Genomic DNA, 25084 nt, shown 5'->3' on the forward strand with positions numbered 1-25084 from the left:
AACAGGTTCGGCAGAAGCGATAGCCGTTCCTGCAAAAAGGTGCTGGTACTCATTAGAAAAATTAGTGACCGGGACCGCAGACCGGCCACCACGAAGCGTCAGTAGACTGCGAGCGGCGCAGATGCCTTGAGTAAGCAGGAGTGAACGGTTAGCCTCGGCGACTGCTTCTGCGTCATGCAAGTCGTTGCAAGTGACTTCAACCAAAACACTGCTCCGTGGCGGCAACGTGACACTGTCTGCAGAAACACGAAGGGCGGCACTGCGGTGGCAAGATTCGGCGAGGTGGGTCGCTTTACTGGTCGAAAAGGTGGTGATTCGTCGGCGGAGGTCGATGACAGCACCATACTCCCGCAGAAAGTCAATGCCGATAATGAGATCGCGGGAGCAATTGCACAGAACTACACAACTGACGATGAACGTAGATCCCTGAATCTGAACGCGAGCCGTGCAAATACCCTTTGGAGTAACGAGATGACCACCGGCAGTACGGAGATGCACTACAGAACAAGGCGTAAGGACTTTTTTTAGAAGAGTCGCCAATTTATCACTGATAATTGAATAGTCGGCCCCGGTGTCCACTAATGCACCGAATCCTCACTAGGAAGCGCTCGTTTGACACGTTGGCACAACAGCTGCAGCAGTCGAAGACTCCACGTGTGCCTGCTGTAGTGTATGGTAAGTGTCTAGCAACCTGCTCTTGACACTAACTAGGATAGAAGGCATGTACATATAATGGAGAGCTTCAAAAGAAAAATTTGCTGCATTGCACTTGTATATGTTTTTCCAACATCACTAACAGCTCTACCTGAAGTATTGTAATTGGCTAAGGGAATCAGCTGTTTGTAATGTAATTTACCATTACTTGAAGCGGTTTGAAAAGGGCTATTAATGTTTGACTGCAGGCGTGTGTTATCCCAACTGACAGAATGAAGGAATGAGATAAAAATCACATTATATGTAAAGTGTGTAAATATAATTTGCATTGTGTTTTGCTGACATGTAATGTGTAGTATTTATGTTCATGAAACAAACATGAACTTATAAAACAAGACCCAGTTTGTTAAATGTGTCTATGCATTAGTACTCCTTGTTTAAGATTAACCACCTGTTTCGGTAGCAGACGCGACTACTGCATAAAAATCTTAAAAAGCTGCACTGAAAAAATGTGTCGACACTTCTGTGGTGTGTGTACTGGAATGAAATGCGACAGGATGACATTTTTTTCTGTATGCTTATTGCAGGAACTGCCATGGAACCAGAGGCAAGGAAGGATATAGAAAAAAAAATCCGCACGAAAGTAACACAGGTTTGTGACTGCAACTTTAACCTGCTCTGCAGTAAACAACTAGGCTAATGAGTAATTACTGCGTTGCGGCAGTAGTGCATGAACGATTAGACTCAAAGGAAGAATCTTCAAGATAAGAGCTTGTTTTATTGTCTTCATCATCGGTGTTTCATACTTTTCATGCTACTGTCACAAAAAGAAACAATTTAAGCGGCTTGTCGATTAAGTTCTCCAATGCTTCCATGTTTTGCTAAGCTGCCTCCTTGGGTAAACCACCAAATGCCTTCTTTCTGCCAGTTTGGTGCCTAGCATTACATGAACGCTACATTTTTCTGTTAAGAAGCAGAAATCACCCCTTGATCGGTACAATGAATTATGCCTTGCAGGTTGGCGTCGTCATCCACCCTCTGCAGCCTTGGCTCTGTGAAAGCCCCGATGGGGTGCTGGAAACTTCAAACGGCACTGTCCTGCTTGAGATTAAATGCCCATACAACAGGCAGGATGACATTATCATAGACAGTGAATTGTGCGAGAGCTACGTTAGCTATGTGGTGTTTGAGGATAAGAAGTTGAGCCTGTTGCGTAGCCACCAGTACTACTCCCAGGTGCAGATAGCTATGTATGTGACTAACACAGAGCAATGCTTCTTTTTTTGTGTTTAGTAAGAAGCAAAGCATCACAGTTGTTGTAGAAAGGGATGAAACCTTTCTTGCAAACTGCATACCACGCCTGCAGCAGTACTATTTTTCATTTTATTTAAAACAAATACTTGAATTGATTTGCACTGTTAAAGTTTGTCACTGTGAAGGATATGGGCTGTGTGATTTGACTGACGATTGTGTTCAAAGCTGTATGATGGGGCTCTGAAGGTTGGCTAAAACACAGCACATATGAAATATTTTCGTCATGGCCGGAATGAGGGTGACTGGAATGAGCTGCTGCAGTATGCCATGAGTTTTGATTCTTTGAATGGCACGTTCGACATGGATGCGTACTTGGGCTATGTCATATGTTGCCTTTACTTCTTCTTGTGAAAACTGCTGGCTGCCAGTAGAGAATGGTGGCATTATCAGGACTCCGCACTTCCCTGCCACTCCTGCTCGAATACCAGGGAATCCTTTATCAGCTAATATCACATCTCCTTCCTGGATAAGATTAATGAAGCCAGAATCCAAGACAAGATGTGTATCTGAGCAGCGGCCACCGTAAGACTTAGAATTGAATACTATTAAACCTGATGGGGCAATGGCTACGAGGAACTTCAATGTGAAGCCATTCTTGTATGGGGAAAACAGTATATGCTGTTGTCTGACTTCTGCAGGTGCTTCTGTGCGAATTTCCGTGCAGTCTACGATGAGAGTGCAGTCAGGATGATTTGCTTTGAAACATTCTGGACGAGTTGCATTGATTACATAGTTTTCAGGTCTGTACACCCATGCCTTCGTCACATGTGCCAATGTGCACAGCACTGCATGAAAAATTCTAGAAGCTGTGGTTTCGTGTACACCAAACAAAATTGCAATAGCACTAAATGGAAATCCATGCTTCATCTTGAGGAGAAAAATTAGCATCTTGTTTGGCGGACTTACATCACTTGCCTTATGCCGCACCTGGGGCAGCAGGCTTAAAAGCAGGGCAAAAACATTGTCATTTACGCCACACAGGTCTCGTACACCCCCAGGCACTGCTGATATTGTGTCATGCCCTCCAAAAAAGCAAACTCTTCTGCTAGGGCCTGCACTACAGTGTGATAGAACTGGCAGAGTTTCTGTCACTGGCTCTTTGTTTCTTGCAACGTCTTGATTCCGAGCAACTTTTTCAGTGCCGAGGTCCAGTGGTTCAGTTTGCTGTATCATGTGTTGATGTGTGGCATCCTGAAAAGCATAATAAAACCAAATAAACATTGACAAATGAACATTGCCACGCTTTATGCAAAAAGGTGAACATACGTTTTGAAGCATGTCGTTATCTGTGGTGTCCTGAAAGCATATAAAGAAAGGGAATTGTACAGGTGCGTCTTCGAAGCACAGGTCGGAGGCCGTTGATCAAAGACGCGTCACGGCAGGCACACACCCAGGAGTCACAGCGAAACGAGCACAGCACTTCGTTCTCCTCTTCGTCCCACCGCGTGAACGGCTGCCGGTCGTTCCCATTACAGTTACCTCCCCGGCGAAAAGAAGCCATCCTGGCGACTTACGGGGACGAAAGAATTGTCGGATCGTAGTAGGGCTTAAGACGCTCGACGTGTACAGTTTCACGCCCCCGGCGACGATGATCCGGGGAGGGGTCAAGGGGCTCAACTATGTAATTCACGGGAGAAGTTTGTTGAAGAACGCGGTAAGGGCCGTGATAGCGGGAAAGTAGTTTCGTGGCGAGGCCGGGAGTGGAGGAAGGCACTCAGAGCCAAACGAGTGCGCCGGAGGGATATGACGCGGAAGGGTCCAAGGGGTCCCGACGGTGCTTCTGGTGCTGCTGGAGTTGTGTGGTGAAAGAGCGCGCAAGTTGTCGACATTCTTCGGCATACATGTGGGCTTCAGAGAAGGATGTTGTCTCGGAAGAATCAGGGCGATAGGGAAGGATGGTGTCCATTGTGGAGGTAGGCTCGCGACCATATAAGAGGAAGAAAGGAGAGAATCCCGTCGTTGTCTGCGTAGCCGTATTATACGCGTAGGTTACGAAAGGAAGTACTTTATCCCAGTTGGAGTGGGCGGTATCAACGTACATGGCGAGCATGTCACTGAGAGTGCGGTTGAACCGTTTAGTCATGCCATTGGTTTGGGGGTGATAGGCGCTGGTACAGCGATGAACGATTTTGCATTCCTTGAGCAGTGCCGCGACGACTTCCGATAGAAAAACACGGCCACGGTCACTGAGCAATTCTTTCGGGGCGCCGTGACGAAGAACAAGAGGGTGTAGGATGAAAGAAGCAACGTCCTGTGCGGTCGCAGATTGGAGAGGCGACGTTTCTACGTAGCGGGTTAGGTGGTCAACGGCCACGATGACCCAGCGGTTGTTAGCCGAACTGGTGGGAAGCGGACCGTAAAGATCAATGCCGACGCGGTCAAAGGGGCGGGCAGGGCAGGGTAACGGCTGCAATGGGGCGGTGTTGTGGCGGGGAGGGTTCTTGCGACGTTGGCAGGCTGTACACGACCGAATGTACTGTCGTACGAAGCGGTACATGCCGCGCCAATAATATCGCAGAAGCAGGTGAGCATACGTCTTCAATACACCGGCATGGCCGTATTGTGGGTCTGCGTGGAAGGAGGCGCAGATCGCAGCACGTAGGTGGCAAGGAATCACCAACAGCCACTTCCGCCCTTCGGACAGGTAGTTACGCCGGTATAAGAGGCCATCACGAACGGCAAAATGGTGGGCTTGGCGACGAAGAGAGAGAGAGAATACCCTGTCTTCCGTTGGGCAAGAACTGCGCCCAACCCCACACCGCTCGCGTCAGTGTGAATTTCGGTCGGACAGTCAAGATCAAAATGGCGCAGTATTGGCGGGGAGACCAGAAGGCGACGTAAAGTGTCGAATGCGGCATCGCAGGCGGGTGACCAAGACGAGAGGTTCGGGCTGGCGGCAAGAAGCTGCGTTCAAGGGGCGATGATACAGGCGAAATTCCGGATGAAGCGGCGGAAGTATGAACACAAGCCTACAAAACTGCGAAGTTCTTTTAAGGTGGTCGGTTTGGGAAAGTCAGCGACGGCACGAAGTTTGGCAGATTCAGGAAGAACACCATTTTTGGAGATGACATGACCTAATATCGTCAGCTTCGTGGCACCGAAGTGACATTTCTTGAGGTTTAGTTGTAGCCCGGCTGCAGTAAGGCACGTGAGAACACGCTGGAGGCGAAGTAAATGGGAAGAAAAATCTTTGGAAAAAACGAAAATGTCATCCAGATAGCACAGACACGTTTCCCATTTGAGCCCGCTGAGAATATTATCCATCATTCTCTCGAATGTGGCTGGGGCATTGCATAGGCCGAATGGCATGACATTGAATTCATACAGGCCGTCTGGTGTGACGAAGGCGGTTTTCGGTCGGTCAGCAGCAGCCATCGGGACTTGCCAGTATCCAGAGCGTAAGTCTAAGGACGAAGAATACTCCGCTCCCTGCAAGCAGTCCAATGCGTCGTCGATTCGGGGTAGAGGGTAAACGTCCTTGCGAGTAATCTGGTTGAGACGACGGTAGTCCACGCAGAACCGGATGGAGCCATCTTTTTTCGTCACCAAGACAACAGGAGAGGCCCAAGGGCTGTGAGAAGGCTGTATGATGCCGCGCTGTAGCATATCGTCGACATTGTCACGGATGACGCGGCGCTCTGTGGGCGAGACGCGGTACGGTCGCTGGCGCAAGGGGGCGTGCGTACCTGTGTCAATTTCGTGAGAGACGGCGAACGCACGGCCCAAAGAAGGTTGGGAAAGGTCAAAAGACGCGCTGAAGCGTTGGAGAAGTTGCAGTAGCTGGTCACGTTGAGCGGGCGGAAGGTCGGTAGCGATGGCGCGATGAAATACGTCGGCGGGACGCGGATCGGGCGTGGTCGCACAAATGTCCAGGAGAGCAACCTCGGGACATGCACGGTGATCAGAGAACTCGTAGGCAAGTGCAGGGTCCAGTTCTTCGATACGACCGAGGCATTCGCCGCGAAGGAGAGAGGACGGGCAAGCAAAAGGGTTGGAGACATAAATGGCACAGTGACCACCGGAAATCGTGAGAACGGCGAAAGGAATCAGAAGGTGGTGTCCGCGGGTGGCAGCTGTGGTGGGTGTGAAGAGAACAGGGCTGCTGAAGGCAGAGTCAGGTGAGAGCGGGACGAGGACAGAAGAAAAGGGAGGTATGGTGGTGTCGGCGGCTACGAGAAGTTTAGCGGAGGGCACAGGCAGGTCGCACAGGGAAACGTTACACACGGAAGATAGCGCAAGTTCAGCACGAGCACAATCAATCACTGCATGGTGGGTTGACAGGAAGTCGCATCCTAGGATGATATCGTGAGAGCACGCACTCAGCACAACAAACTCGATGAGATATTCTACGTCGTTGATAGAAACTCTTACGGTGCAGGCTGCGATGGGGTGAATGCGCTGCGAGGTGGCCGTACGGAGCGAAAAGTCAGACAGGGGCGTCGTCACCTTGCGAATTTTGCGGCGAAGAGAGTCACTAATCACAGACACGGCAGCGCCCGTGTCAACGAGCGCGAGAACAGGTACACCTTCGACAAACGCCTGAACCACATTAGCGGGAGCCAACGGAGGACTTGGTGAGTTCGCAAAAGACGCAGTTCTTGCCCCCGGAACTGCGGCATTCAGTGTTCCTCTCGGAGAGGTTCCGGTCGCCGAAGCATTGGGGAAATTGAACGGCGGCGAGGCGAAGGCGAGCGGCGAGTCGAGTACTGGGGGCGAGACATAGACGAGCCAGAAGAGCCATTGGGCAAGGTCGGCTCGTGATCGTATCCGTGATCGTACGGGTGCGCAGCATCCCCATAGCGAGGCAAGCGCTTACGGCAGAGACGTGCGACGTGCCATGGAAGCCCACAAGCGTAGCAGATGGGCCGATTATCGGCGGTGCGCCAAGGGTTCGTAGGATGTCGTCGTGCACGAGGAAACGAGGCTGGCGGAAGTGGCATGGACAGGGTTGGAGCATAATAGGCAGGGCTGCTGCGGTACGTAGGAGAGGCAAGCGAGCGCGGTGTCCGTCTGACGGCTTCCGCATAGGTGAGTGGTGCTGCGACAGGAGGAGGCGGGGGGCTGGACGGCAGGACTGCAGCGACCTGCTCCTGAACAACACGGCGGATAGTCGGCGCAAGGTAGGGCGCTAGGTCGGCAGTAGAGCAGACAGGGTGTGGAACGTGATGGAGAAAGAAAGCTGGCGGGCGATTTCCTCGCGTATAAAATCTTTCACGCGCTCCATGAAGAGGGTTTGGTCTGAAGACGAGGGACCAAGGGCCAAGCCAGCCAGACTCTCGGGAGGCGCACCAGACTGCCGCGTAGAAGCGCGTTGCTTGCGCAACTCGTCGAAGCTTTGGCACACCTCGATGACGGCACTGACGGAGGTGGGGTTCTTCGCCAGGAGCATTTGGAAAGCGTCATCTGCTATGCCTTTAAGAATGTTATTAACTTTGTCAGCCTCGGACATCGAAGGGTTCACGCGCTTACATAAATCGACAATGTCTTCAATGTAACCGGTGAATGTTTCGGTCGGTAGCTGTGCTCGAGCACGGAGACGTTGCTCGGCGCGGAGTTTCCGCACGGCGGGGCGGCCGAATACGTCGGCGAAGCTTGTCTTGAATGATGACCAGGTGGGAAGGTCCGCTTCATGGTTACGAAACCATAAGTTGGCAACGTCTGTGAGATAGAAGAGCACGTTGCCCAGCTTGATGGAATCGTCCCACCGATTGTAAGTGCTGACGCGCTCGTAGGACGCCAACCAGTCGTCGACGTCCTGGTCGTCCGTACCGCTAAATGGGGAAGGGTCGCGCTGTCGTTGGACCCCGGAACAGAGGACGGTGGCAGGGGTGGCCGGCGACGACTGCGTCAAAGTGTTTGGCATTGTTGGCGGTGCAAGTAGCGTTCCGCTCCTAAGTTCCAGGTTGAGCACCGGGACGGGGATCGAAGCACCGCCACCAAGTGTACAGGTGCGTCTTCGAAGCACAGGTCGGAGGCCGTTGATCAAAGACGCGTCACGGCAGGCACACACCCAGGAGTCGTTGTTGTTGTTGTTGTCCTCTAGAAAATGGCGCATACCCACTGCGGGGGATTGGCCAAGACACAGGCGGCAACTGATAGGTGTACAAATATTAAACAAGAAAATAATGGTGGGGAAAAATAAAATAATCATGATAATAATAGCAATTAGTCACACCGAAACCAGCACAGCACTTCGTTCTCCTCTTCGTCCCACCGCGTGAACGGCTGCCGGTCGTTCCCATTACAGAATAAACACATTGACCAAACAACATTATCACTGCAAATGAAAAAGGTTAGCATACATACTGAACCACGTTTTAATCTGTGGCATCTTTAAAACCAAAATAAAATCACCATTACTCTATATGCAAAGAAGATAAACAAACTTTGCTTGCAGCACCCAAGCCCAATTGCTGCTGCTCGCAATGGTCTGCTGTTGTGGCCTGGTAATGGTTCTGAATACAACAGAAAAGCCATAAATGCCATACCTAAAATAAGGGCTGCAGTAAGAGACAGCGCAAAAGGCTTATAACGCCTTTGTTACCTGATCAGATTCCGGCGACTCCGAACGGCGATCAGGCTCTTCGTGGTGTGTGCCTGCACCATCCAAGTCCGTGCTAGCACCCGCACGCGTTGCAAGCGAAGTGAGGGCGAAAGCAAGTGTTAATCGTTCGGCTTGCGCGCTAAAACAAGGAGATTCAGAATTGCTGCAGACGCCGTAGCAATTTGCTACACAGCCTAAGTTCAGACACGCGTGCATGTTCGCACGAAATTGCCACGAGAAGAGCGCGTGCAGATAGACACGCTAAACTGGGAGCGTGTATAGAGGTGCGATTTTCGGCAAGGGGCGCCGGTAAGAGGCCGTAGTCCTGATAGCGAGTGCGGACGCTCGGAAATTAAAAATCTCGAAGTGGCCGGCCAGTGCAGCATCGAGTCAGCCTTAACAAACATTTGTACACGACGGCGAGTGGTCTCAGGCCGCTCCCATTTATTTGACGCTCCCGGCATCCGTGCCAGCGAGACGACGGGCGGACCCACGTCGCGCTTGCGTTACCGGCTTCGGCTTTTTCGTCGGCGGTGCCCATGCCGGCAAGTGCGCCGCTGCAAATTACTGCTTTTGACAAAAAATAAATATTTACCTTCTGTATCTGTCAACTGCCGCGGAAGTGTCGCAAGGGACTGTGCGGCGATATGCATCGGGGAAAATCGTCGGTATGTACGATGGGTGATGCATGTTGTTGCTTTTTTCATTACTGACAAAATGCCGGCTGCAAATTCTAGTATTCGATGTTGGCTGCCACGCTTCGCCGTTCGGCCTGCGGAATAAACAAACCATATAGAACACACCGTGATTTGAAGTTAATATAGGCTACACGTGAAGATGCATTCCGTGCGGATCGACTTACCCTGCGCGCCGCACAGCCTGAATCCAGCGCTGCCGCCTCTCCTGTTCGTACGACTTCCGAGGAAATGAATGAAAGGTCACATCCTTCTCGAAGCCTTCCTCATTGTGGCACTCATAAACACAGCAGTACCAGCGATTCCGGCGTTTCTTTGGCGGGCCGTCGATACTTCTACGAGCCCCGCTTCCATGCCCGCTTCCGTGCGCTGCCATGTTGGTCCTACTAGACCCTCCGAAAGTGGCCGCTAGAGCGGCGCTCTATCCGCGTCAGAAACTCCAGCGCTGGTTCCCTATGGGGAAGAAACGTGGAGGCTAACAAAGAGGGTTCAGCTTAAGTTAAGCACAACGCAGCGAGATATGGAAGGAAAAATGATAGGTGTAACGCTAAGAGATTGGAAGAGGGCCGAGTGGGTGAAGGAACAAACACGGGTTAATGACATCCTAATTGAAATCAAGAGGGCAAAGAAATGGGCTTGGGCAGGGCATGTAATGCGAAGGCAAGAAACCGCTGGTCCTTAAGGGTAACGGAGTGGATTCCAAGAGAAGCCAAGCGTAGCAGGGTTCGGCAAAAAGTTCAGGTGGGCGGATGAGATTAATACACATTCGAGATATTTACACATATCGACTCCTGCGTGAATTCTATTCTGGTACAAAGAAACACAATTCTATATTACTTGACATCGCTAATTTGAGTTTAAACGTGCCCGCTTAGAGTACGCGTCATTCTGAAAAGTGGGAGGTTAAAACACACCGGACAACTTATAGTAAACAAATGCTTGAGAACAATATACTGCGCCTATTAAATTCCCTTAATGAAAATGGCATTAGCGTCGAAAAAATGAGCCCCTCAAATTTCAAGACTTTCTTGAGTTCATGTGGTTTTGACCGATTATGTAGTGTGTTGTAAGAGTTCTTTTTCATCTTATCTTCTATGTTTATTTGAGTGATTGTTTTTCCAGGACAGGTGACCTGTGTATGTTATGTTTTGTATGTTGTGCTTCTCCGCGCTGCCACATGTAAAGGGGGCCGAGGGCCTCTCAAGCTGCACTGTCGCAGCTTTTACCTCGGCCTCCTCCATTTTGTAAAAATACAGAAATTACACTGCATTTTATACTGACAGGTCAAAAACTCATGCTCATGTAGGAAGCGCAGTAATACAAGGAAAAAATGAAAATGCAGTACGACTGCCCTCATGTGCTACAGTTTTCACCGCGGAGTGTTATGCCATTTGTGTTGCGGTACAGAAAATAACAACTGAAAACATCAAAAACAGCATCATTTATACAGATTCACTGAGCGTCCTTACAGCATTAAACTCCAAAAATGCCACGGAGCCACTGATAGGAAGCATCATACACAATATAGTAAAGGTCACAACACAAGAACATGTTATAAAATTCTGCTGGGTTCCGAGTCACGTTGGCATTAGCGATAATGAGAGAGCCGACATGTGTGCTGCACAAGCCAGAACCATGGAAATAAAACATGTGAATTTGCCTCCTAGGGATTACATCAACTTAGTACGTAGCAAACTAAGAGCCAAATGGCAAGCTTCCTGGGAAAACGAAGGAAACAACAAGCTGCATACTGTAAAGCCCATTTTGAAAGAATGGAAATCATGCGGCCATAAAGAACGTTTTATCGAAGTAATTTTATGTCGTTCACGCATAGGCCACACACACATCACCCATAACTTCTTATTAACAAAAAAAAAGACAAACCTGTGTGTGAAATCTGTGGTGAGGAGCTCACAGTAAATCACATTTTAATTTCTTGTACGCATCTCGAAGAACTTAGAAAAAATTTTTTACGGTATTTTCCAATGAACACATTCCATTTCATCCCGCGTTGCTTTTAGGCGAGCAAACACTTGTCGAGTTTTCACTTGTTTGTAAGTTTCTAAAGAAAGCCAATGTTTTATATCTATTATAATGTAACCTCTATACACTTAACATAACATCATCTAACCTTGTGTTTGGCGCATGATAGCCATAGCTGCTTATGCGCCATAAAACCCCGTATAACTAACTAACCAAATAGTTGAGAAACTTTTTCGCACTATTTTGGTAACAAATATCTGACCTCAAGGCGGTCAGCGCCCGCTCGGCGTAAGATATGAAAAAGTGGCCTAATCACGTCGCAGTACATCACATGGATGATAGATGGCGCTCCCGAACAGCTAACGCTCTTCAACGTCTTCGAGACGGTGGCGGTATTTTTTTTTCTGTTACACTAGTCAGCCTTTCTACAGAACTGAAGCCCTTCCTGGTAGCATAGCGCTTTGTTCTCTCGTTACAAGCAGGTCCTCAGGCCTGGTAGTTCGGTTTCCCAGAACACTCCTGAGGATAGCATAAATTTTATTCAAACACAGTTCTCCCAACCGCAAGGCGGGTGCACTACTATTACTCTATAAAGGTGTCGCTCCATTTGATTTGCATCATATTTAAAAAGGAACAAAGCTCTGTCTAAGGCTTTCGTGAAATATTTGTAACGTTCGTGTAAAAATATTTTCAGCAATCGTCAAAAACGTTTACTTTTGAGCACGACGAAAGTCTGCAACATTGACCTTCTGAAACCTCTAACTTGCATACGAACGAAGGTACTTAAATGTGATGGGGCACACAAATCTGCACCGTAAACTGGAGCTAAAGGAAAATTACTTTGTTGGTAATACAAATTTTTCGCGCACAGTAAAGAAAACGAACTTATCATAGTTCATCCGCACGCAGAGACATGTGTAGGTTGCTTGTTCTGATACACCGGATGTGCCGCACAACCGCAGCGAAGTTTTTATAAAAATTCGGAGTGTGCTAGCTGATATAAACAAATAGAGAAGGCATGAGAGTTGTGTGAATTGCTGCGCAGTGCTCTACATTCTCTAAATTTCCTTCATTAGTAGAGACGAAGTTTCTAATTTTTTCAAAATATCTGGCGCATTGGCTTGGAAGCTTTATGAGCATCTGCGGCAGATATGTTCTATATTTGTATCAGCAGCTAAGAAAGTATTTCCTTTTTTTAACAAAACTTCTGATTGGGCTAGATGGTGCATAGCTTATTTTCAAACGAAATCAAGCGCACAACAACACGCACACAAGATGATTTCGTTTCAAAATAAGCTATGCACCATTTAGCCCAATCAGAAGTTTTGTTAAATTATCTATCGAAATATGAGGGCTCTTTTGTATGTACTTCGTCCCCTTCGTCTAATCACGTCCACACTTGTGTTTCTTTCATCGTCGGTTTGACATGCCGTGCAAGATATCTTGGATTTTGCCTTCGCAAGGGTCTGGTGCCGACGGATGTGAGTGCCCTGTTGGGATTTCTGCGTCCCCCCTGGGGTCTTCTGAAGCGTTTTTTGAAGCTTTTAAGGTCGGATCTGTGGCGACAAGTCAGAAGGTGTCAAGACGAGTTGCGTGTGCTATGTTATGTGTTGGATCCTGGATGGCTTGCTGAGATTAAGCTGCGTGCCATTAATCGCCTCGCGGCTAACTTGACAGAAGCCCTATGGACACAGACCTTGAACCAGGTGTTGTGCTCGACAGCGGCCAAGCAAAAGAAGGATTTGACGCAAAAGAATTTGACAATTATTGGTGACGTTGTTGTTCCGGGGTACGTTAGCGATATTTTGAAAAAGGGACCGAAATTCAGCAAAGAACCAAGTGTTCCTGCACATGAGTTGCTCGCTTTGAACCGGCAGATTGCAAGGAAAGCAACGAATGGAAATCAAGAACGTTGTCTGCTTGATGGAGTAGATGTGCTGATGAAGACTACGAGTGGGACCACCACTAGTCGTTCCAAGGACGGGTTGGGAAAAGTGGTTACCTTCTTCCAACAGAATCATCTGCGACTGCTTCAATCGGACAAGGAGGGAGGCTTTGTTGTACTGGCCGAGGAGGAGTACCAGAAGAGAGCGGAAGAGGCTATCGCCAAGAACTTCAGGACAGTGAAATCTAGCGCGACTAGAGTGAAATGTAAGGCGGCGGCCATGAGCAGGGAATTAGAGCTGAACGGCTTAGCGAATAGCATTGTTGACTCTAAGTTTAATGCCCTCACTGTGTTTTTTACAGCTAAAACCCATAAGGCAGATGCACCGTTTAGGTGTATAGTTAGCGAAAACGGTACATGGCAGCATGTCCTCAGTAAGTACCTGCAGAAACACCTAGGCTCTCTACAGGTCCATGACCCCTTCACTGTAAAAAACTCGTTACAGGTTGTACGGTTTCTCGAGGGTAATTGTTCAGTTGGTTATATGTTCTCTGTAGATGTGGAAGATTTGTTTTATTCTGTGCCCCACGAGGATTTGTTCAGTGTTGTTAGGAGTGCGATTGAAGAAAGCGGAGATGTGGATTTTCAGAACTCATGTGGGCTTTCTGTGGACAATTTTATGCGCGTTCTTGAGTTTTATTGGGGTGTTACTTTTATCTCTTTTGAGAATAAATTTTATCGTCAGAGACAAGGGATCTGTATTGGGTCCTGCGTAGCCCCCGTGCTTTGTAACCTGTTTTTAGCTTTTATTGACCGCGCCCTTGAGCAAAGCTTTAATGGGAAGGGAGTGCTGAAAGTTTTTAGATACGTGGACGATTTTCTTATTGTTTTAAAGAAACTAGACAACATTTCTTACACCGAAGCGGTTGGCAGCGTCTTGGAAAGCTTTCAGCAGAACGGGAGGGGATTGAGGTTTACGCACGAACTCCCTTTACAAGGATCGTTGCAGTTTTTAGACGCCAATTTTACTTTAGGGGTTGATCATGTATGTTGGGAGTACGCTCCGCGGGCACAGAAAGAGCTTTTACCTTTTGATTCCGCTCACTCGAAAACTGTCAAGAGGTCTATAGCCAGCCAATGCCTTGGGTCTGCTCTCTCGAAGTCGTGCCCGCATGCTATGCAGTGTAGCTTTAATAAGCAAGTACACCGGCTACTTACGGCCGGGTTCCCCTGCGCGGTCATTGTTTCTGTGGCCGAGGCCCTACTCCGGAAAACCAAGCAGGTTATGTTCGGCAAAGCGAAAACACTGGAAAGGCACTCGGTTAAACCGGTAGTGGTACCGTATATTCACAAGGTTGCCCATCATGTGAAGAAAGTGGCAGGCCGACACGGCGTTCCTGTGGTGTTCTCCGCACCGAAGAAACTTGCCCAACTTTGCTCACGCATTTCGTGCGCGGAAAAGAAGAGTGGCTGCAGGAAGAAGCACTCAAAAAAGTATATCGACTGCTGTACCGGTGTCGTTTACGAGATACCGTTGACCTGCGGGAAGGCTTACATAGGCCAGACCGGGCGGTGTGTCAATGACCGGGCGGAGGAACATTTGCGGGCGTTAAGGGGCGGAGGGACACATTTGGCAGAGCATTGTGCGAACTGCAGAGCGTGCGAGCCGCGGCTGAAAGAGATAAAGATACTTGGCAGAGGCGGTGATAAGACGGCACGTGAACTATTAGAAGCCTTTCACATCAGGAAGAGGGGGCATGACTGTGTGAGTGACACGTCTGTTAATCTTTTGCACGCAGAGTACAGGTATCTTGAGCACGCATTGTGAACCCGACGATGTGTTTCTTTACTGCGCATGTCACCATTTATGTATATAATCTGCTCTCTTACCTGCAAATAAATAGCGCCTGTCCTGTGTCTTTCCTCTCTTGTGTGCGTGTTGTTGTGCGCTTGATTTCGTTTAAAAAAAAAGTATTTCCTATTCTAAAGGTTCAATATGAAGTCCATGATGTAGTTTTCTTCCACTTTCAAGGTGTTCAGGCGATAGCAGAAGTAGTTCGGTTGCTTGGGGGGATCTTTTTTGCGCGCAGTTGGCAAGCAGCGGTTTTTGTTGCAATAATGCAGAAATGTACAGAAAAGCAAACAAGGCCGGCACAAGGAACATGCCTGGCCCACTCACACCATGAATTGCTGCATTTTTGTTTCCTTTCTGTGCCTGTTCGGAGAGACTTTCAAGGTGTATTTTAAATCCTAGTAGTCTTCTTCTTCCCATAGTAGTAGTAGTAGTAGTTGGCGTAGCAGGGGGCGGCAGAAAGTTAGGTGGGCGGATGAGATTGAGAAGCTTGTGGGGATAGGATGGCCGCGGCTGGCGAAGGACAGGGTTAACTCGAGAGACATGGGAGAGGCCTTTGCCATGCAGTGGGCGTAGTCAGGCTGATGATGATGATGATGATGATGAGTCTTCTTTCCGTCTTTCGTTCAGTAAACGTTCCCTTATTTGTTGGTGAAAAAGAACTGGTATTTGTAACGATAAAAAAAAATGGCTTTATAGCTGCTGCAGAAACGAAGACAAAACACAGATCTAAATTTACCTAATGCTTATGCGGTCCCCCAAAATCCCCGTCAGAAAAAATGGCAACATATAACTAAAAATTGGGAAAGGTAGTGCAGGTGATGAATAAAACTTGCTTTTCAGTTTCGCACACAATGTCGGGCATCAAAAGAACACAAAATTACAAAATAAAATGTGCGAAGAACATGCACCGCTCAATAGGCTTACAAAATATCACCGTAATGATTTGCAGAGCAGCTGATCAGGATAGTTCGCAGCCGAGCCTCACTTTGAGATCTTTTTAACGCTGCTCGAACTAATGCATTCATTTTCTTATGTTTTAAGCATGAAAAAGAAAACCGCATTCGTATTAAATCAAGCACACTCCTCTGGAGCCGAAATTTTGTAATCGAATATTCTCATTGCAACTAAAAATGATTGCCTTCAACCGCGGGCATAGAAATCTGTGTTGAAATATATGGACCTGCCAAGAGACTTTTTTTTGGAAGCAAGTGTGAAATACCCAAAACATCAGATTAAGCTTCTACAAACCAGCTAGGATACTTTATGCATCTAACGGGCAGACAGTGATCACGTTATTCGCAATAAACTAAAATTCATAGAGGCGCTGCCTACCAACGCACACAGTAAACAGGTGATTAACTATTCCCAAGCAGGGAAGGAAAAATACCTTGTTTGTATTAACGAGCCCCTCTTTCCCCTTCCCTTGTTTGCTTAATTGCTTAACGAGGGTCTCGGTTCTGGCAGCCTTGACGCCATAGGAAGCATAAGAGGGTTCTCACGCAGCTCCCATCCTCTTCGTTCGATGACGTTCTACGTCACACGTGCGGTAACTCAGGACGTTCCACGCCCGCCGCCTATGAACGTGGGTGGCGCTGATGAACACTCTCAAGGTTAGGTTACTTGTAAACATAAATACCCGCGAAAGCAGAAGGTTTGACAGCCGTCGCCGTAGCTCAGAGGTAGAGCACCGGACGCGTAATTCGGAGGTCGTGGGTTCGGATCCCACCGGCGGCATGTGGTTGTTTTTTCTTCTGCTTTTCTAATCAATTAGCATTAAGCGATAACATGTTCAGTAATATTCTAAATTGATCAACACCACGAATTAAATAAATAAATTTAAAAAAAATCCCCTGTGCCCCTTGGTTTCTGTGGCTGTTGGCTTCTGTCGTGTTTGTATTAATATTAATTAAAAAAAATCCCTTGTGTCCCTTGGTTTCTGTGGCTGTTGGCTTCTGTCATATATATAACGATTCCCTCATTCCCCTTCCCTTGTTTGCTTAATTGCTTAGCGAGGGCCTCGGTTCTGGCAGCCTTGACGCCATAGGAAGCATAAGAGGGTTCTTACGCAGCTTCCACCCACACAGTTCGATGACGTACTACGTCACACCTGCGGTAACTCAGGACGTTCTACGTCCGCCGCTTATGAACGTGGGTGGCGCTGATGAACACTCTCAAGGTTAGGTTACTTGTAAACATAAATACCCGCGAAAGCAGAAGGTTTGACAGCCGTCGCCGTAGCTCAGAGGTAGAGAACCGGACGCGTAATTCGGAGGTCGTGGGTTCGGATCCCACCGGCGGCATGTGGTTGTTTTTTCTTCTGCTTTTCTATCAATTAGCTTTAAAACGATAACATATTCAGTAGTATTCTAAATTGATCAACACCACAAAATAAAAATATTAATTAAAAATATCCCCTGTGCCCCTTGGTTTATGTGGCTGTTGGCTTCTGTCATATCTATAACGATTCCCTCATTCCCCTTCCCTTGTTTGCTTAATTGCTTAGCGAGGGCCTCGGTTCTGGCAGCCTTGACGCCATAGGAAGCATAAGAGGGTTCTTACGCAGCTTCCACCCACACAGTTCGATGACGTTCTACGTCACACCTGCGGTAACTCAGGACGTTCTACGTCCGCCGCTTATGAACGTGGGTGGCGCTGATGAACACTCTCAAGGTTAGGTTACTTGTAAACATAAATACCCGCGAAAGGAGAAGGTTTGACAGCCGTCGCCGTAGCTCAGAGGTAGAGCACCGGACGCGGAATTCGGAGGTCGTGGGTTCGGATCCCACCGGCGGCATGTGGTTGTTTTTTCTTCTGCTTTTCTATCAATTAGCTTTAAAACGATAACATATTCAGTATATTGCTTAATTGCTTAGCGAGGGCCTCGGTTCTGGCAGCTTTGACGCCATAGGAAGCATAAGAGGGTTCTTACACAGCTTCCACCCACACAGTTCGATGACGTTCTACGTCACACCTGCGGTAACTCAGGACGTTCTACGTCCGCCGCTCATGAACGTGGGTGGCGCTGATGAACACTCTCAAGGTTAGGTTACTTGTAAACATAAATACCCGCGAAAGCAGAAGGTTTGGCAGCCGTCGCCGTAGCTCAGAGGTAGAGCACCGGACGCGTAATTTGGAGGTCGTGGGTTCGGATCCCACCGGCGGCATGTGGTTGTTTTTTCTTCTGCTTTTCTATCAATTAGCTTTAAAACGATAACATATTCAGTAGTATTCTAAATTGATCAACACCAGAAAATAAAAATATTAATTAAAAAAACATCCCCTGTGCCCCTTGGTTTCTGTGGCTGTTGGCTTCTGTCATATCTATAACCATTCCCTCATTCCCCTTCCCTTGTTTGCTTAATTGCTTAGCGAGGGCCTCGGTTCTGGCAGCCTTGACGCCATAGGAAGCATAAGAGGGTTCTTACGCAGCTTCCACCCACACAGTTCGATGACGTTCTACGTCACACCTGCGGTAACTCAGGACGTTCTACGTCCGCCGCTTATGAACGTGGGTGGCGCTGATGAACACTCTCAAGGTTAGGTTACTTGTAAACATAAATACCCGCGAAAGCAGAAGGTTTGACAGCCGTCGCCGTAGCTCAGAGGTAGAGCATCGGACGCATAATTCGGAGGTCGTGGGTTCGGATCCCACCGGCGGCATGTGGTTGTTTTTTCTTCTACTTTTCTATCAATTAGCTTTAAAACGATAACATATTCAGTAGTATTCTAAATTGATCAACACCAGAAAATAAAAATATTAATTAAAAAAAATCCCCTGTGCCCCTTGGTTTCTGTGGCTGTTGGCTTCTGTCATATCTATAGCGATTCCCTCATTCCCCTTCCCTTGTTTGCTTAATTGTTTGTCAAAGGAGTGATAGGAGTTAGAACTATTTCGTTTTGAAAAGCGCGGAAACAAGAAAGGGAAAACAAGTTGGCAGGAGGCTGGGTACTAAGTTATCGAACACCTAGGAACACATGAGATCCCGCTGAGATCGCATCCATATCAGATTACACTTTTTTTCAGGCAAGCATTGTTCAATCATTTTTGTGATGTCACCCAAAAGTTTTTAATGCCTTTTTTTCCTTTCTGCCGTTTTTTTGTTGTTATTCATGTCTTGTGTTGCTTTTCGATTTATTTTTCTAGTGCAATTATGTTCGTTTTCTCGATTTTTTAGCCTTTCATGCTGTATGATTTATTTTGTATTTTGTACTATATACCTGCCGCTTTCATGTTCTGTTGTTGCTTTTTGTAACCCACTCCCCTCTACAATGCTTCAGCGATTGAGGGTATGCGAAATAAATAAATATATAGATTGCTCTAACCAAACTGAACTTTTCTTGAGAAACGATGGATTCTTGTGTGCCGCATCGACACCAGATGAGTGCTGTTGAGAGCTGCTGACAGACGCTTGGTCGTGACCCCAGTATTTTTTTTCTCATCTTCGACACTATGTATTTAGTGGAGACTAATCAGCCAGGATTTTAAACGTTACTATCAGGAAAAAAGCGTCCATGAGGAAGTTGTAGACCTGGTTGAAAAAGAGCCTGCTAGAGTGTCTGTAATAACGTACCTGCCCTGGAGATTTTTTTACCGCTCTTAATTGAAAACTCGAAAAACGCAAAAGCCACCATGCTGTACCTGTCCTACATCAGCGTTCCAAACATGTCTGACAGAACGAAATCAGGTCTTCTCTGGGGGGTTGGGTGGGGAATATTTGCTAGCTGCTGCCGCATGCCAGCTTAACAATTCGTGCTTAAGACCTCAGGTGAATCTGTCCGAGGTATAACAACAAAGGAAAAAAAAGAGTTCCGCAGAATAGCGACGCCTTGAGCAACCCAACCTTGAAAGCTTATAAATGTGTAGCTGCGACGAAATATATAGTAGACCGCGTCCTGAAGGACTGTCCGAGTGCAGAAAATTAAGAAAAATAAAGTTAAATATACTAACAAGCAACAAAACCTAATTTAGCAATTAGGCTTGATTCATATATTTCAATATCTGCATCCTTACTACAGTATTAAAGCGATGATTGGGCTCCACTTCAGGGAAATATGTTAACAGGACGATATTAGAGTATTTTTGAATTAATATTATCGTGTATCATGCCTATTTTGGTCGGAAATTTATTTTGGTGCGTAGAATGAATCTACGCCCCATTTTGAGGTAATTTACATTACGGTCGCGGTCTGCGCCTTTCTAGAAGCATCCATAATGCTTGAAGAATGCGCGAAGAATATTTCAGAACATAGAATTTTTATCGAATGGATAAAAAATTATTCCTGAAGTAAGATGGCCAGCGATGCGTCTTTAAATTTAATCATTCCAACCTGTGGATATATAATATTTCATAGATTTCACGAGTCGCATCTCACAAATTTCGTATCGTGGTTTGCGGCTGAAGAGAAACAGATGAAAACTCTCCTAATCTTCCTGGGTCTTGTTCGTTCCTGCAGCCATTCAAAGTAAGCTTATTCTCAAAGTTACTACTTTAGCCCCAGATTACATATCTTTGGCGTTTAGCGTAGCTGTCATTCGGCCGGGCCGCTACATGATTGCTTGATACCAGTGTTCGCACGTAGAGAACATGCAGGAGTAAGAAGCGCGTTGCTGGTTCTGTACCTTCTTGATAATCGTAGCTTGCGTTTCCACAAACTTTACTGTCCAGCCATTCATTGTTACTTTTTGTAGTAGCTCCGCCACGCCCACTTGCTGGACCAAAGCCACCTTAACTCTTCTTGTATTACCAGGCTGTTCACAAGCTGCGGCCGCTTTAATTGGAGAAACTTCTTAAAGTTTCCTCTACATTATGTCCTGCTGCATTTCCTTCACATAAAATGTGCTCTAGCACTCTAATGTAGATGCTATTATCTACGGTAATGCTCCGCTGGCATATTCTCACCTAAACTTTGCTCCCCAACTTGCGTCGCTCTCTTACTATCATTCAATGCGACCCCTCACGTAGCACGCTGCGGCATCGTCAGTTTATTTTAAACCTTTTCGCCAGGCTCCCCTCTTTTTCCTATCACGCAGCCCAATTTTATATTACGAGATGTAAAGGCGTCTATATTACAAACAACGCCGTGAACTGAGCTTCAATTCTTTTGATTCGCTTCGCTTTCTAGTAAAAATTGCCTGCGTTAATGGTAAGAATACAAATTATTCTTCGATGTCTGCTTAATATTTCATCAGAAGAACTCGTTGTGCCCCTTTTCAGATGCGGACTTCCATCAGAAGCCTTGCTCTCCGGAGGTTTTGCGTGTTCTGGGGGAAGAAAGTAATTCACGTTCACTTATATGCATTCTTCGCTTTTAGGCATTTGAAGTTTTAAAGGGTCTAGTGAAAACAGTGGAAGCGGAGTACTACGGCCTGTTGAATGCACGAATTTTTTCTGCGCAGGATTTTATCGCAAATAAACTGTTCTGCACGTAGAACAGCTAGTAACTACACGGCTACCTGCTCAAATTTATTTAGCAGGTAGGCATCAATAAGGTTTGTTTTGTTCGCGTGTGCATCGTGAAAGATCAAGTGTTAATGACTTACAGCGGTGAGAAGAAATCTATCTGAACAATAAAGGGTGCACGAACAATTCTGGGCGCATTTCATAGAAGTTTCGTGAATTTCGTAACCTGATCTAGTCCAGTTTCTTCGGTTTGTCTCCTTTAAATGTGTCATCATTATCAGAACCTCCAGCTTCAGAACGAATACTTTGGCACGTAAACGACGGTGTTCTCTCGTGCAGCGTTGTTGCCTATAAATTTTACTTTCTAAGCGAGACAGGCGCACTTTTTTTTGTGAAGGATAAAGAAATGCGAGAAGCAAATTTTATTTCAAAATACTGCGGGCCTATGTGGCCCAGGCCATTCAGTAAATAAATCAACCATCTAACACACCCAGCTTCCCTCCAACCACTGAGCTCATCAGTCAGCCGCTAGGGCTCTCCACTATAAACTAAACTCTCAGGGCTAGCGTATTTCTTTTACTTCTTTGTAAACTGAAACTTTGAATACGGATCAAAATACGCGTGTACGCGCAGTATCTTGAAAGTAGTTCGGACGGCGCGAAAACAACAAAGACAAAGGAGACACGAACACAACAGGACGGGCGCCAACTTGCAACTGAAGTTTATTGCACCAGACCCCTACATTTTATGCATCACCCCAGCCATATCTCGCAAGCCTATCACACAACACAACGAAATTGTCATCAAAAGTCCGAACACCGGAAGTAGGCGCAACTATTACAGACAGATATGCGTTCTGCACTATACACATGATAACATTTTCCTTATTTTCTAAGTCTCAAGATTAGAAGAGCGCGCAACCCACATGAAAGCAATTCATTCTAAAAAAAAATACACACGCTTGAACAAGGCAACCAGAGCGCAAACTCAACAATACTGATTTAACACAAATTGTGATAATGAAAGAAAGACCAACAACAAACGCGGAAAATTTTGGTGGACATGAAAACTTAAACCTTCGGGGAAACCCCCCAGCGCCAAAGAACTATTTCTAGCGTCAAAATTTAAAACCATTGAGAAAACCTCCCAGCGTCAAAGATAAAAGTTAAAATCTAAAGACAGCCTTCTAGAAAAGCCACCTCAGCGTCACTAATTGAAATTGAAGGCCTACTCACGCATGCGCTTCCCGCTTTCTTAATAAAAAATGCCTCCACTACTTCCCGCTCAAATCTGTCTTTACCGCTCTACAAAAAAACTGTTTTGCTCAATTCCGGACTACACCCTTTGCAAGTCTTGCAGTGGTCTGCAAGGAAACTTCCATGTTGTTGGCGCACATTCCGCATGTGTTCGCTGGCACGTTCATTAAAACATCGACCGGTTTGCCCTATGTACACAAGACCGGTCGCAAACCGGTCGATGTTTTAATTAACGTGCCAGCGAACACATGCGGAATGTCCGCCAACAACATGGAAGTTTCTTTGAAGACCACTGCAAGACTTGCAAAGGGTGTAGTCCGGAATTGAGCAAAACAGTTTTTTTGAAGAGCGGTAAAGACAGATTTGAGCGGGAAGTAGTGGAGGCATTTTTTATTAAGAAAGCGGGACGCGCATGTGTGAGTAGGCCTTCAATTTCAATTAGTGACGCTGAGGTGGCTTTTCTAGAAGGCTGTCTTTAGATTTTAACTTTTATCTTTGACACTGGGAGGTTTTCTCAATGGTTTTAAATTTTGACGCTAGAAATAGTTCTTTGACGCTGGGGGGTTTCCCCGAAGGTTTAAGTTTTCATGTCCACCAAAATTTTCCGCGTTTGTTGTTGGTCTTTCTTTCATTATCACAATTTGTGTTAAATCAGCATTGTTGAGTTTGCGCTCTGGTTGCCTTGTTCAAGCGTGTGTATTTTTTTTTAGAATGAATTGCTTTCATGTGGGTTGCGCGCTCTTCTAATCTTGAGACTTAGAAAATAAGGAAAATGTTATCATGTGTATAGTGCAGAACGCATATCTGTCTGTAATAGTTGCGCCTACTTCTGGTGTTCGGACTTTAGATGACAATTTCGTTTTGTTGTGTGATAGGCTTGCGAGATATGGCTGGGGTGATGCATAAAATGTAGGGGTCTGGTGCAATAAACTTCAGTTGCAAGTTGGCGCCCGTCCTGTTGTGTTCGTGTCTCCTTTGTCTTTGTTGTTTTCGGGCCGTCCGAACTACTTTCAAGATATGAACCAACTAGCCCAAATCAAAGTACTTCACGCGCAGTATGAGATTCCGCGAAACACTTCTAGTATTGCTTTCATTATTTCTGCGGTACATGGCTTTATGGCAATAATTACTTTGCACCTGTATTTTACCCACCATTTGTCCGCAAAATATGCCCCCTCCATGCGCAATACCAGTTAATGATTATTTACAAATCGCCAACTTCAGCACTATGCCGGCAGGCAGAAGAGAGTGAACAAATGAGCCCCGAAATATGGAACTGGAAAACCCACATTGGCTCGAATGATTGGTGCAGCAACAAATAATCTCGCCGCACTCTTTAAACAAAGAAATGAAAGAATATGCGTGTCACAGCAGCGACGTACCCTGTAGCAATTGTTGCAGCAAAAGATACACTCATTAGTTTAGTCAGCTGGTGCACAGGTTATTGAAAGTTATGCAATGTGGCCCATGCTCATACACTCCTTAGATTCTATAAATACTGCGTAAATAACGAAAATGTTACAAGCAACAGGGTGTTAGTGAGCATCACAGCAAAAAGAGGAAGCAAAGATTTGTTTAAAAGACACCGTGCGATAGATAAAATTGATCCGCTTTTGAATGCATCTTTTTCTCCTTGGACGGCCAATTAGGGACTCGTTGTCACGTTAGAGATACACTGCTTTTATAAGTTTTTCATTGCGTTCGAACAAAAGCGTGTAGCCTTCCTCGTTTCTGGTATTGACTAACGTTACTCGAGCTTGAAATGTGATTGTTGATGTAATAGTTTTTACGTGTCTGGTTGGCTCGTCGCTTGCATAGACTGTCTATAACAGCAAGACTGCATAGGCTGTCTATAATGCGACAGCAAGCCGATGAAGGAAAGGTGACATGACGGATGGTGACGGAAAACATTTTACTGACTGCGAGCGCTTCCACCCGCGCCACTGCCCGCTTCATCTTCTAGTCCGTGACATAAGCAGGGGCCACCGAGCGATCGTCGCGATCATGCACTACAAAAAGGGCGTTGATGTGAAGCATGTCTTGCCAGTAAGTGTGAAGAAATGGCTGACATGACAAAGAAAGAATGTGAAGAGCTGGCCGCCACGGTGCATGAGATGGCCGGATAAGAGCGGACACACCAAGCCCCCGGGCGACAGTACACACCGGCCCATGAACGCACCGAACGGCTTGGACAAAGAATAGGTTGGGGCAACCGAAAAGGAAATAAAAATAATATGCACCTGCCTGCACCACATACGTACAACAGGCTTAACCAAATTCGAAAATAAAAGAATAGGCCCATAGGCAAAATGTAATTTCATGACCCGTAGGTGGAAAAGTAAATGAAAAGGGAAAAGCTACTATACCGACCCACAGCTGGGGGAGCGGGCCCGGGGTGACTCCCCTGATCGCCCCTGGGAAGTATCGGAAGGGCAGGGCAAATGGATGGGAAAAGTGGTTGTAGGGAATGGGTCGGGACAAAGGCTGGGAATGGGGA

General features: G+C 46.7%; 1 protein-coding gene and 2 non-coding genes across 3 annotated transcripts; 2 read left to right on the plus strand and 1 right to left on the minus strand.

Annotated features, from left to right (window-relative positions):
- Window positions 1–2127: 2127 nt before the first annotated feature.
- LOC149334661 (uncharacterized) lies at window positions 2128–3141 on the minus strand. The gene has a single exon (XM_089557975.1). The coding sequence runs from the start codon at window positions 3139–3141 to the stop codon at window positions 2128–2130; it is 1014 nt and encodes a 337-aa protein (XP_089414101.1).
- A 14511-nt stretch (window positions 3142–17652) lies between these two features.
- Window positions 17653–17724, plus strand: TRNAP-CGG (transfer RNA proline (anticodon CGG)). Its single transcript has one exon. It is a non-coding gene; the product is annotated as a tRNA-Pro (tRNA).
- Window positions 17725–18518: 794 nt separating this feature from the next.
- TRNAM-CAU (transfer RNA methionine (anticodon CAU)) lies at window positions 18519–18590 on the plus strand. Its single transcript has one exon. It is a non-coding gene; the product is annotated as a tRNA-Met (tRNA).
- Window positions 18591–25084: the final 6494 nt, after the last annotated feature.

The sequence above is a fragment of the Amblyomma mixtum genome, chromosome 8, assembly GCF_055824585.1.
Source record: "Amblyomma mixtum isolate Tamu chromosome 8, ASM5582458v1, whole genome shotgun sequence".
In the NCBI taxonomy this organism is placed as follows: domain Eukaryota; kingdom Metazoa; phylum Arthropoda; class Arachnida; order Ixodida; family Ixodidae; genus Amblyomma; species Amblyomma mixtum.